The sequence below is a fragment of the Rhineura floridana genome, chromosome 8 (genome assembly GCF_030035675.1).
Source record: "Rhineura floridana isolate rRhiFlo1 chromosome 8, rRhiFlo1.hap2, whole genome shotgun sequence".
NCBI classification, from domain to species: Eukaryota; Metazoa; Chordata; class Lepidosauria; order Squamata; family Rhineuridae; genus Rhineura; species Rhineura floridana.
Window position 1 is genome coordinate 68,763,689 of NC_084487.1, and position 14,087 is coordinate 68,777,775.

The following is a 14,087-nucleotide window of genomic DNA, read 5'->3' on the forward strand; positions in this document are numbered from 1 at the left end:
GTGTGAGCGAGAGCGCGGGGCTTTCCTCGGCCAGCCTCTTTCAGCGAGCACCGCTCGCTTCGGCCGCTCTCACCCACCAACTCACCCACCCAACTGGGTGTCACTTCGGGGTGGGAAAACGCGTTCAAAAGCAGCGGGAGCCTAGCAGTTTCCTTCAGTGGTTGTGGAAAACGCCGAGCGGGTGCGCGGGTAGCAGCACCACAGCCGAAGCGGTCGTCGTTGGAGGAGGCGGAGAAAGCCTTCAAGCAGCGCCCCCGGGATCCCGCCCGCCGGGCTTGAAGCCTCCCGCGCGGGCGCAGTTTCCTCCTCCGTCGTGCGGGAACTTTCTTAGCGGCGTCGGGAGGATGCTGGAGGGCGGTGGCAAGCCCGTGAAGGAGGGCGTGCTGGAGAAGCGCAGCGACGGCTTGCTGCAGCTGTGGAAGAAGAAGCGCTGCATCCTCACTGAAGAAGGGCTGCTGCTTATCCCGCCCAAGCAACAGCAGGAGCCGGTGGCGGCGCCCACGGGTGTGGGGACGGCGGCGGCGGCGCCCGCCGCCAAGATCAAGGAGTTGCCCTTCGCCACCATGAAGACGGTGGACTGTGTGGAGCGGAAAGGCAAGTACGTGTATTTCACGGTGGTGATGGCCGAGGGCAAGGAGATCGACTTTCGGTGTCCGCAGGAGCAAGGCTGGAACGCCGAGATCACGCTGCAGCTGGTGCAGTACAAGAACCGCCAGGCCATCCTGGCCGTCAAGTCCACCCGGCAGAAGCAGCAGCACCTCGTCCAGCAGCACGGGCCCCGCCTGCGGAGCGCCTCCAACTCCGCCTAGTCGGGCCCCGCGTGCAGGTAGGTACCGACGTCGCCCACCCTCGATTCCTGTGCCTGCGCGAGGCAGCGAGGCAGTCGCAGCTTTAAGCTGGGACCTGATTCTCTCATCTCCCCTACGCTTCCCCTTCCTAGATGGCTTCCAGACCCCTGCTCATAGTTTCCATAACCGTTGCCACACCGTTGCGCTTAGCCCACTGGTCACCCCACCTTTTTCATTTTACCAAACAAAAAGTCAAGTGTTGGCTTGCAAACTATTTGCTTTCCTGAAGAATGCGCCTTTATATACAGCAGCCTATTTAGTCTGTTTCACACGTGTTTGTGTTCCGTTTGCCCTGTGTATACATGGGGGGGAGAGAGGGTCGCTTGAGGACTTTCATGCGTTCTCATACACAGAAATTCTATGTAATTAGGAGTAACATGTAAAGCTCTTAATCGGACCCATTTTTATTGTTCCACTGTAGCATGTGGTTTGTCTTGCTTGCTCCTACTTGGAGGAAGGGCGGGATATCAATTGAATGAACGAACGAACGAATGAATAAATAAATTCTATGAGCCCAGAGCTCTCTGGGTGCTGCTCATGGTGTGCTGTGTTGTGAGATGGTGATGGGTTTTTGTGTAACTAAATCAAGGGTGACCCAAGACACTTGGGTGCTGAGGCAGAGTAAGAAATCCCCGCTCTCCAAAGTTAAGGTGAAGAGTATTTATTTGTTTTATTTATTTATTATTTCATTTATATCCCACCTTTCCTCCAAGAAGCTCAAAGTGGCATACATGGATCTCCCCCCTCCATTTTATCCCCACAACAACCCTGTGAGGTAGGTTAAGCTGACTGGTAGTGACAGTCACCCAGTGAGCTTCATGACTAAGTGGGAATTTGAACACTGGTCTCCAAAGTCAATCTGTTGATTTTGGCCCCATAATTACTGTGCTGTAGCGACCACAAAAAATAATTACTGGCTATATCTGCAAATCATCCAGTTCACATGTTATGGTTGACCTTTCAAGCATTAGACTGAGGACAGTTAGAGACCATTTGTGTATTAAATGTAAAAGAAACCTGTGAATTGGTTGTGGGGTGGAAGTTAGTATCTCACTGGAGTTGAAGTTTAGCTGTGAAACTGCTGCAAAAATAGCGTTTTTGGTTGCTGCCACCTGCAAGGACACTGCAAGAGACCCTGTTCTTACTATCATTCTTGGATTTAAAGCAAGTAGCCAATGTGTGTGTAATTGATAAAAGCAGAATGCTACTAGGTTAATTCAGATCATTATCCTATGTTATAGATTGAATCCAAGAGATGCTTCTGGAAGCAAGGAGGACCCTCTCTGTTGATCACAACCTTGGCAAACAAAGGGAGTACAAATGCAAGGGAGAGCATCAATTCTGCTCCTGGAGTCTTCCTACTTTTGAGACAGTCCATGATCACTGGGGAAGCATTTCAACTCTTGTAGTTTTGACTACTACTTATGAACTTTTGAAATGATGATTTGGCCTGCTGGGTGTCAAAGGACATAATATTGTTGCTGCCATTTTTATTCTAATCTATTTTATGTTTTATGTTAATTTATTGGTGGAGGTTTTTCAAGCTTGTTTGCAAGATATTTCTGAATGTTAGGCCATTTAGAAAGAAATGGCACACAGAGCATACTTGCATTGGCTACATTGGAGTAAGAAAGAAGAGGATGTTGGAGAACTGAAGAGATTTCCCAAAATATGGCCTTTCCAACTAGTTTTTCCCCAACATCACTTTTTACATCATTTTTCCATTACCATAAGTGAGAAACTGTTCTGAAACAAAAGTGTGTAATTTGCCCCCAAATAAGAATTTGTTTCAAATGCTAATTCATAAGAAGGGCCTCCTCTTCAAGGAAATCAATGGCTTGGAACTTGATATCTAGATTGTTTTAATTTTTATTATACATTCATTTGGAGAGTATTATATTTTGTATTCAACAGTACATTCATTTGGGTATGCCACTTGTGTGTGTTCCTGTTTCATGAACAGGCAAAGGAAATCTGACTTGATAGATTATCAAGGATAATAGATTTAAAAATACAGTCATGTTATCTTCTTTTTTTGTGTGGCATTCAGATAGTACAACCATGCCGAGAACTGTTTATTGCACTTTGTCTGAATTTGGGACCCTGCCTGTAATGTTTCTCAGAGTTGTTACTTGATTCTGCTCATGTCAGTCTGAAACGTCTTCAAATGCCACACTAAAATCATCCCATCCAGTAAACCTCTTAGTGTTTAACTGAGTAATTTACCCATAATTCCTATAATTGAGTTTCCTGGATGAGCCTCAGTGCAACATTTTCCATGGCCCCCTTCCATAGCCTCTAAGAACCCAGGATGTTTTAGCCAGGGAGCGACACTCATTTTTAACTTAATAAGAAACATTCTGCTTTTGTTGTTTGTTGTTTTTACAGTCTTAATATGGCACAAGTAAGGTTTCTAATAACTGTGTTTTTTAAAAAAGCGATGAATTGGTTCTTTCAGTTATAAGGAGTCTAATGTTGTTAACTGGATAAGAGAAGATATTGAGCTTTGCAAGCGTATTGTTATCTTCAGTCCAACTGTTCTGTTTTGAAGCAGGGCCAGCATCAGGAATAGGCACCGTTGGGCACCTGTTGATACTCATACCTTTGCATGAGTCCCTCTGCCATCCCTTTGAGTCCCCAACCCTGCTCTCCTCCTCTTTGCTGTTACTACCTGTTTACCTGAGCATGCAAGCACTCCAGGCAAATATAAGATTTGGCAAGTGAACACATTGCAGCAACAACTGGTGGAGCCATTCAGGGTGGGAGTCTGTGTGCGCCATGCCCAAGGGCTCCCCAAAACCTGAAGCCAACACTGTTCTGAAGGATACCTTGGGCTTTCTTTTACTACTTCCAATTTAGTCTAATTCTGCAAAATTCTGCCCCATTTATCTCAGATTAATACAGCATAGCGCACCTTAAAATATTAAGTATCTGAATGCAGCCCTAATGTATCCTAATCCTAACAAGCTATGAATGATCTTCTTGCTGAGACTTTGGGTGATAGCCAATGTTAGCCATACTCTGAGTAGACCTATTAAATTCAATGGGCTTAAGTCTCTTGATTTCAGTGCATCTGCCCTTCACGTGTAACAGTCTGTTGATAGTGTTCTTGGCTTCCTTCCCCAACATTTATCAAAATGGTGATTAAATGTTTGTAAAATAAATTTACCCAAAGACACTAGTGGATTCAGAAACAGGACTTACATGATGAGCTTTGCCAGTTTTCCTTTTTCTGACCAAATCAATGAGAACATCCATTTTCCCGTCTATCTTCCTACTCCTGCTGTTTAATATCCTCGGTTGAGGATCCTGGACCAAAAAATTAAATTTCATACTGAATTTCTTGAGGTTGGCTCATATTGTCATAACTGCACAATACACTGTGTTTTTAAAAAAATAGCGGCAAAAGTCTTTGGTCATATCAGCTGCTGCTTTTCACAATACAACAGAACACTTTGCAGTCACCTCTAAACAATTTGTAGGAAAACTATGGCCAATGTGAGAGAATCATGTTTATCCTCTGATATTAGGAATAAACATTTTCACTGTTTATAGTCTTCTGTTGGGTAGATCTATCTAAAGGATAAATTTCAGTGCCAGCCTGAGTTCATTCATTTGTACTGATAATATTTTACTTATATGATCAATAAGGCTGTGGCTTTTTCCTTCTTCATCTAGACTTCTTTAGGGTTGCTTTGTTTTGTATTACTTTTAAGACTTAGTATAAATCTCCACAGGAATCACTTAGATTCTGCTGGGTCTCTGAGCCTAAGAAATGTCTTTGTAGTATATTCTAAGTATTAAAATCAAGGTCATTCCTAGACTGAGACTATGACAGAGCAACACATTTAAGTTTCGATCCTGAACTGCATTTATTAGGAAGCACATTTCATTAAATCTGGTGGATTTACCTTCAAGTATATGTTTGCCTTGGATGTGGCTACAAATCCCATTTGAGGTTCATAAGCAATGCAACTATTTCAGATCCTCGCTGTAAAGGAACATGGGCATAAATAACACTGAGAGATCAAGTAATGATTATGAGGAAGTGTCCCCGGTTAATTCTGGCTATGATTACTTTTTAAGCTAAAAGCAGTGAATTTAATTCATTGATTTCATTCTCTTTCATATGATTGATGCCATATATATCTGACAAGTTTCCTGACAAAAGGACAGAATTCACCAAGGAAATTCAGGGTATAGTAACTTAGTAATAATGGATGGTTTTGCACATGTGATTTTGGGGCTTTCCCTCCCCCCTCTATGTGATGCTTACCATGGTGTATAGGCCCCACAAATGGAGGTGGATACAGTTGCTCTGTTACCAACATGCTTCTGCATAATGTCCTAGTGAAAAGCAGTTTTACATCGGTGTTGCAAAATAATGGTGAAAAACAATAGGTAGACTGCATTTGTATGTCATGGTAAACCTGTGAATGCAGAGATCACTCCTACTTTGCTCTGCCCCTAACAAAAGCAGAAGTGGGGCTCATGGTTTCTTTCATTCCAAACAAACCTCTACATGAAATAATATTTTCTTCTTGGCTTACTAGTTGTGGTTTGTTTGAGCAGAACAAATCACAACCACTGGTTTGGACTAAGCCAGGAGTCATGGTTTGTTTGGTGACAGCAGGGGAGGAGTGAAGCACGAACAGTCTCTGTAGTCACGGTAAACCTTTCCATGACATGCAAGCTGGACTTTATTTTGTTCATTTGCTTCTCAGTAGTACAAGGAAGATGCTGTTCTTAGTTTTCAGAAGAAAGGAAATCACCCTTATGGTATTTTTCTGCTACATTCTGGAAGTAACCCCTCATTTCTTTTTTAGTTCATGGTTTCCAAATACTGGCTTTTGCAAATTAGCTGCAGTGATATACCAAGTGTTTTCTGGCACATTATGAGCTGAAACAAGTGTTATCAAACAAATGTGTGTAAATATGATTCAAATGATTTCTGAGAGATGTGATTTATTTTTCAATATGCATTCCATTTCAAATAAAGAAGTATCCATTGAAATGTTTTGTCAGCATGGTGTGAATACATTAAATCTTCCAGAGAGACACTGAAACCATTTTTCTGAACTTAATCTTCAACAGGTGGCTGTAAATCTCATTCATATCCATGGAAGTTCCTTTCATTGATTCACTCATTTTGAGGTCTTGACATAGACGGTAGCTTTGTTTTTTAAGAGTAGCTATCCATGGTTTTCTGTAGTGCTTCCTAAAAGAGAGGTCAGATGACAAAATACTAATAATTACAGTGGATCTTTCCAAGAAGGGCTATTTAGAAGAATTACTTGAATGCAGGTTGTGTCAATAATGCTCTGTTCACATGTCAGTCTTCACCTGCAGGGTCTTTTCCATTATCAGGAGAATGTAAAAATACAGAATGTAAAAATGCACAATACAAAGCAGGCAAACGAAGAAGGCAGATGTGCACAGTCATTTTAATTGTGCTATGAGGGAGATTAACATAAGCAGGTGACCTGGCTATCTCATTATCCATTTAATTTGTAAGCGCACTTAAAGCATGTCTAGGTGCTACTCGTAAATAAGTGCACATGTTTATAATAAAAATAATCTGACAAAGCCATAATGGATACAAAGATATGTGTTTATGGCTGACCAGAGACGTATGATTAGCCACCTATGTAAGCATCAGAGATTTGAACCTCCATCCAGAAAAGTGTGTGAATTGACCAGAGCAGTCCTGTTGACTTTTATAGCGATTTTATTTGAGTTAAGTGGACTAAAGACCAAGTGATTTCAAGATGAGTCAAGAGTATGGCACAAAATAAGATTGTGTATTCAGAATTTCCAGATAAACTGGCATCACTCTGAGTCAGAACAAAATAATGTAAGAAACTCTGAAGTTTGCTTTGCCTAATGCAGCTTGTGAAGTACTTGCAGAGCTATTTGGTTGCAACATTTCTCAGTTATCATTATGTGCCTTTGTAACAATAGCCATGAAGATAATATCCCACTTGTTATAATTGGGGGGGGGAGCAGGAGGGGGGGAAATGTCAATCTTCAGCAGAAGCATCCCTTTCAGTGAAAATAATCTCAACCACTTTATAAAGCTCAGCAACTGTGTGGTACTTTAAAATCACAGCTAAATATAGTTTAGTAGTTCTCCAATATCTAGGGCAGCCTTTTCCAACCAGTGTGCCTCCAGATGCTGTTGGACCACAACTCCCATCAGCCTCAGCCAGCATTGTCAATGGTCAGGAAAGATGGGAGTTGTGGTCCAACAACATCTGGAGGCACACTGGTTGGGAAAGGCTGATCTAGGGATTGGAAGGAAATTAATGTATGGTAACATTCTGATCATTTACTTTTTTTGTAGAATTTACATGATCATATTTGGTGACTTTCACATTTATTGTGCATCAGCTAATTGCCTAGTATTTGCTGATAGCATGAGTCTTCTATAGTACCAGCCATTGGACATTCTTAGCCATGAGGCAAACACTCCTTTGATTCAGTTGGATTTGTAATATGGATGCAAAGCCTACATTGACCAGAATATTCATTCACATCACTTTCTCAGCCACATTACTTATTTATTTATTTTATTTATTGCACTTGTATACCGCCCCATAGCTGAAGCTCTCTGGGCGGTTTACAGCAATCAAAAACATTAAAACAAATACATAATTTAAAAACATATTTTAAAAACAATTTAAAACACAATTTTAAAATTCAAAACAATATAAAAACAATTTAAAAACACATGCTAAAATGCCTGGGAGAAGAGGAAAGTCTTGACCTGGTGCTGAAATGATAACAGTGTTGGCGCCAGGCACACCTCGTCAGGCAGATCATTCCATAATTTGGGGGCCACCACTGAGAAGGCCCTCTCCCTTGTTGCCACCCTCCAAGCTTCCCTTGGAGTAGGCACCCGGAGGAGGGCCTTTGATCTTGAACGTAGTGTACGGGTGGGTTCGTATCAGGAGAGGCGTTCCATCAGGTATTGTGGTCCCAAGCCATGTAAGGCTTTATAGGTCAAAACCAGCACCTTGAATCGAGCTCGGAAACATACAGGCAGCCAATGCAAGCAGGCCAGAATCGGTTTTATATGTTCGGACCATCTGGTCCCCGTTACCAATCTGGCTGCTTCATTTTGCACAAGCTGCAGTTTCCGAACCGTCTTCAAAGGCAGCCCCACGTAGAGTGCATTGCAGTAATCTAATTTGGAGGTTACCAGAGCATGGACAACTGAAGCCAGGTTATCCCTGTCCAGATAGGGACGTAGTTGGGCCACCAACCGAAGTTGGTAGAAGGCACTCCGTGCCACCGAGGCTACCTGAGCCTCAAGTGACAGAGATGGTCCTAGGAGAACCCCCAAGCTATGAACCTGCTCCTTCAGGGGGAGTGCAACCCCATCCAGAACAGGGTGGACATCCACCATCTGGTCAGAAGAACCACCCACTAGCAGCATCTCAGTCTTGTCTGGATTGAGCCTCGGTTTATTAGCCCTCATCCAGTCCATTGTCGCAGCCAGGCACCGGTTCAGCACATTGACAGCCTCACCTGAAGAAGATGAAAAGGAGAAATAGAACTGCGTGTCATCAGCATACTGATGGCAACGCACTCCAAAGCTCCGGATGACCGCACCCAACGGTTTCATGTAGATTGTTGAACAGCATAGGGGACAGAACTGACCCCTGCGGAACCCCATACTGGAGAGTCCAGGGTGCCGAGTAATATTCCCCAAGCACCACTTTCTGGAGGCGACCTGCCAAGTAGGAGTGGAATCCCCGCAATGCAGTACCTCCCACTCCCAACTCAGCTAGTCTCCCCAGAAGGATACCATGGTCGATGGTATCGAAAGCCGCTGAGAGATCAAGGAGAATCAACAGAGTCACACTCCCCCTGTCTTTCTCCCGACAAAGGTCATCATACAGGGCGACCAAGGCTGTTTCCGTGCCAAAACCAGGCCTGAAACCCGACTGAAATGGATCCAGATTATTATCAACAACCAGATGTGAATAGCAGAAGAGAGGCTGAAAAGTGGACTAAAACTCATACACTAGGGCCCCGCTCATACAGCGGGTTACGTTCCAGATCTCCGCTGTAAAGAGAAAACCGCTGTAAAGCGGATCCCATTGACTTACATTGACCAAAATGGCACCCGGCGGCAAAAAACCGCTGTAAAAGCAGAACAAGCACTGTAAAGCGGGGCCTTTCTACAATTCACAACCGCTGTATTAGCGGAGCGCTGTAAAGCGGGGCCCTACTGTATGTGCCTTCTAACTTTCAAAGACGTAATAGTTCTTTAAGGCTGAAATCCTATGAGGGCCACAGGTTCCTCATCCCCGCTTTGTCCCCACAGCAGTGAGGGCACATCTGGTCCTTTGGGAGAAATTTCCCCCTCAACCCAGCCTTCAGACTAGGGTTGCGGGTCTCCAGTTTTTGCTCAGAGACTGCAGATTTGGGGGGGTCCTCTCTGGGTGAGTTACCTTAATCTCCAGACTCTTAGCTTTCATTTTAAAAAAAGTTTCTAGGTGGTCTGGTTCAAAATATATAAATCAAAATGTCACACACACACCCAGCCGCTTCTGTTAGTACTGGCTGCTCTAATCCCTGTCCTTTCAGGTTTTTAGCCAATAAGTGAAGTCAGAGTTGTGATTGACAAGATTTGTTGACCCTAGGCAATACCTAAACCCCATTTCAAGTTCTGAGAACAGTTTCCTTTTCCTGCTTGTCTCATATCAGGAATTCAGTAAATATATAGCTTTCAGCATCATAAAGAGTACTTTCTCTGTACAGGAATGGGTCTTGCTTCTGAGTAAACATGCATAGGATTGCACTACCACAGAAGATCACAGCAGGATCTTGTTGGGCTTACAGAGTAAACAATTTTAGTTATAATTATACTAAAAGAGTACATGCAGGTTTTTTTAATTACGGTAGGGCCCCACTCATACAGCGGGTTACGTTCCGGACTCCTGCTGTAAAGCGAAAACCGCTGTAAAGCGGAACGCATTGAAGATAATTGTGCGCGTTGCATGAAAATGATGCGAAAATGGTGCGCGACGAGCAAAAACTGCCTTAAAAGTGGAACAAGCGCTGTAGGAGCGGGGCCTTTCTGCAATTGACAACCACTGTATTAGCGGAACACTGTAAAGCGAAGCGCTGTAAAGCGGGGGCCTACTGTACTTGCAAAAATGGCATATATATTTTATCTTTCAATTTTTGAACAGAAGTTATAAAAAGTATACATGCTGCACTGTTATGCTTTTCTAATTAAGGAGTCAAACAAGTTTTAAATTTTACTGGACTGTTGAAGTTTATTTGTCTTACTCATAACCTGTTTCGAAAACCTTCCCAGTATGAAGCTTTTCTGGGAGTAAAGCTGCAATGCTAATTCCACATACCTGGGAGGTAACCCCATTGAATTCAGTAGGACTTACTTTTGAGTAGACATGGTTAGGATTGTGCTGAAAATCAATGGGACTTTTGAGTGAACATAGAAAAGGATTATGTTGTAAATCTTTCTCTCCCCGTCCGATCCTTTTTTTTAAAAAAAGCACTTGTCGTCGTCATATGCCTTCAAGTCAGTTACGACTTATGGCGACCCTATGAATCAGCAACCTCCAATAACATCTGTTATAAACCACCCTGTTCAGATCTTGTACAGGTCTGTGGCTTCCTTTATTGAATCAATCCATCTCTTGTTTGGTCTTCCTCTTTTTCTACTCCCTTCTGTTTTTCCCAGCATTATTGTCTTCTCATGATGTGGCCAAAGTATGAAAACCTCAGTTTCACAATCTGAGACTTTATTTTGCTGCCTGCTGTCTAGTCTGGATAAAGGAATGGATCTTATTGAGGAATAAAAGACTATTGGATTTGGAGGGCCATAATTTGAAGTGGGGATGGCATGGATATCTATGGTATGACAAAGTAAAAGTAAATGTAGACTTTAACAATCATTTTATAAGACGTCCTCTGTTGAAAATATGGAATAGATATAAACCAAGGTTTTATTCGAAAATACCATTATGTGTCTCAAGTCAAGAAGCGTTTTACAGAAGAGAAATGGCTGGAAAAGAGAAATGGTTAACTTATCAAGAACTATTAGAAAATGTACATGGAGAATATATAATGAAAGAGAGAGAACAACTGACAAAGGAAGGATATAGTTTTCAATGGTTTGCCTATTTACAATTGTTAGAAAGATATAAAATGGACAAGAAAATGTATGGGTTTGAAATAAGTAAATCTGATTTTGAAATAGGATTGTGTACAAATGATGAAAATATAATTGCGAAAATGTATAAACTCTTACTGAAAATGGATATGGAGGAAGAACAAGTAAAAGAGTGTATGGTAAAGTGGGCAAAAAATTTTGGTTATAACATACAAATGGATCAATGGGAAAATATGTGGAAAAAAGGCTTGAAATTTACACTATGCTATAATCTTAAAGAAATTTTTTATAAAATGATGTACCGTTGGTACATGACTCCAGAAAAGTTGTCAAAAATGTATAGTAATGTTTCTAATGTTTGTTGGAAATGTAAACAACAAGAAGGATCATTTTATCATATGTGGTGGCTGTGTAAAAAGGCAAAATCATTTTGGGCACAGATAGGTAGGAAGATGCAAAAAATTCTAAAGATAAATATTCAGTCAAAACCAGAATTTTTTTTATTGGGTTTTATGGATAAACAAATAGAAAAGAAATATGGAAGAATAATATTATATATGATTACGGCAGCAAGATTATTATATGCACAAAAGTGGAAAATGGAATCAACACCAACAATGGAAGAATGGCTATTGAAATTAATGGACTTAGTAGAAATGGATAAATTGACATGTCTACTTAGAGAAAAATCGACAGATACATTTCTTAAGGAATGGAAGCCTCTCTTAGACTTTTTGTTGAAAGATCAAAATAAAATGATGATACTGGGATTTGACGATTAACTAAGACAGCCTATGGAGAAAAGGGATTCTGTATGTATATATTAAGGGACAGGTTTGATGTATATTATATACTTATAGCTGATCTGCGACAAATCGGAAGTCAACTATTTTATTTTTATTTTTTGTTGTTGTATTGTTATGCTTTTTTGACTTTGTTTTGTTTGTTTTTTGAAAAATTTGAATAAAAATTATTAAAAAAAAAACTCAGTTTCACCATTTTAGCTTCTAGTGATAGTTAATTTGTTCTAACATCAATTATTTGTCTTTTTTGCAGTCCATGGTATCCACAAAGCTCTCCTCCAACACCACATTTCAAATGAGTTGATTTTTCTCTTAGCTGCTTTTTTCACTGTCCAAGTTTCACATCCATATATAGAGATCAGGAATACCATGGTCTGAATGATCCTGACTTTAGTATTCAGTCATACATCTTTGCATTTGAGGACCTTTTCTAGTTCTCTCAAAGCTGCCCTCCCCAGTCCTAGCCTTCTTCCGATTTCTTGACTGTTGTCTCCATTTTGGTTAATGACTGTACCAACGTATTAATAATCCTTGACAAGTTCAATGTCCTCGTTGTCAACTTTAAAGTTACATAAATCTTCTGTTGTCATTACTTTAATCTTCTTGATTAAAGTCCTGCTTTTGTGCTTTCCTCTTTAACTTTTATCGACATTTGTTTCAAATCATTACTGGTTTCTGCTAGTAGTATGGTATTGTCTGCTTATCTTAAATTATTGATATTTCTCCCTCCAATTTTCACACCTTCATCTTGGTCCAATCCTGTTCTCCGTATATGTTCTGCATATAGATTAAACAAATAGGATGATAAAATACACCCCTGTCTCACACCCTTTTCTATTGGGAACCAATTGGTTTCTCCATATTCTGTCCTTACAGTAGCCTCTTGTCCAGAATATAAGTTGTGCATCAGGACAATCAGATGCTGTGGCACCCCCATTTCTTTTAAAGCACTCCATTGCTTTTCATGATCTGCACAATCAAAGGCTTTGCTGTAAACTATAAAGCACAAGGTGATTTCCTCCTGAAATTCCTTGGTCCACCATTACTTAGGTGTCACTGCTTTTATTTAGCAGGAAACTAATACTTAAAAAAAAAGTTCTGCACTGGGCAACTGGTTTTGACAAACTATTATATGGAATTCTTTTTTTTACATCCCCAGTATGTGTGTATATGGAATATTTCCAACAACCCTGTGAGGTAAGGTTGGAAACCAAGGCAGCTCACAACAAGAAATAAAGCCATTTAAAATCCAATAACCATAAAACAAGTATAAAATAGTTACAAATCAGCTTTGCAGTGGTATGATTCTGAAATTTGCACTGGGTGAGTGAAGTTCCTTATCCCTGAATTGCAGTCCTGTGCAATTATTATTTACATATTATTTCCTCTACATTTTAAGTGTGCCCTTCTTCCTTGGTGCGGTCATGGTCCCCCTCTGTTGTTTTCACCCTGAGGGCAGAATAGGCTGAGTGATGGTACATAGCCCAGAGACACCCAGTAAACTTTGTAGCTTATTTACATTTTAAAATGTAATTAAAATGATTTATATGCAGGCAAAGTTTAGGAAGTAATGCAGATCCATTTAATACATTTAAAGCACATCCAACTCACATTTAAAATGCATGACTTTCCCCAAAGAATCCTGGGAAGTGTAGTTTCCCCCTCACAGTTATAGTTTCCACCACCCTTAACAACCTACAGTTCCCATAATTCTGTAATGGGATTCATGTGCTTCAAATGTATGTTGAATGTGCTTTAAATGCGTGGTGTGCATCTGCCCCACAGTATGTGGGGCATTCATTAGTGAATTGAAAAGAACAATTAAAAAGATACTTTTAAAAACATGCCTATAGCTCAGTGGTAGGGCACCTGCTTTGGATGCAAAGGTTCAAAATTCAATCTCTGGAGGAGATTATTGCCTGGAATCCTGGACAGCCGATGCTAGTCCATGTCATTAGTACTGAGCTAGATGGTGTCAAATCTCCTGACCTGGTATAAGGTAGATTTCTTTGTGCCAAAAAGAGGAAAGAGACCCAAGGGCTACAGTTACTCAGAAACTTATTTATGTATTTTATTTATAACATTTATATACTGCTTTATTGTAAAAAGAACCTCAAAGGGGTTTACAGATGGAACAATAGAATTACTGGCAAAACCAGTTAAAGACAGGTATTTAAAAACATTCAAAATAATGAAACCAACAATGAGTTAAAAACAGATAAAAAACATAATAGCTACTACATGCCTAGGTAGGCTTGCCTAAACAAACATGCTTTTAGCAGGTGC

The 14,087-nt window shown here is 40.9% G+C and overlaps 1 protein-coding gene across 1 annotated transcript; it reads left to right on the plus strand.

Annotated features, from left to right (window-relative positions):
• Positions 1-5,862, plus strand: PHLDA1 (pleckstrin homology like domain family A member 1). Its single transcript, XM_061639709.1, has 2 exons — positions 1-826; positions 2,090-5,862. Exon 1 carries the CDS (start codon positions 345-347, stop codon positions 807-809), a length of 465 nt encoding a protein of 154 aa, XP_061495693.1. The 5' UTR covers positions 1-344; the 3' UTR covers positions 810-826; positions 2,090-5,862.
• Positions 5,863-14,087: the final 8,225 nt, after the last annotated feature.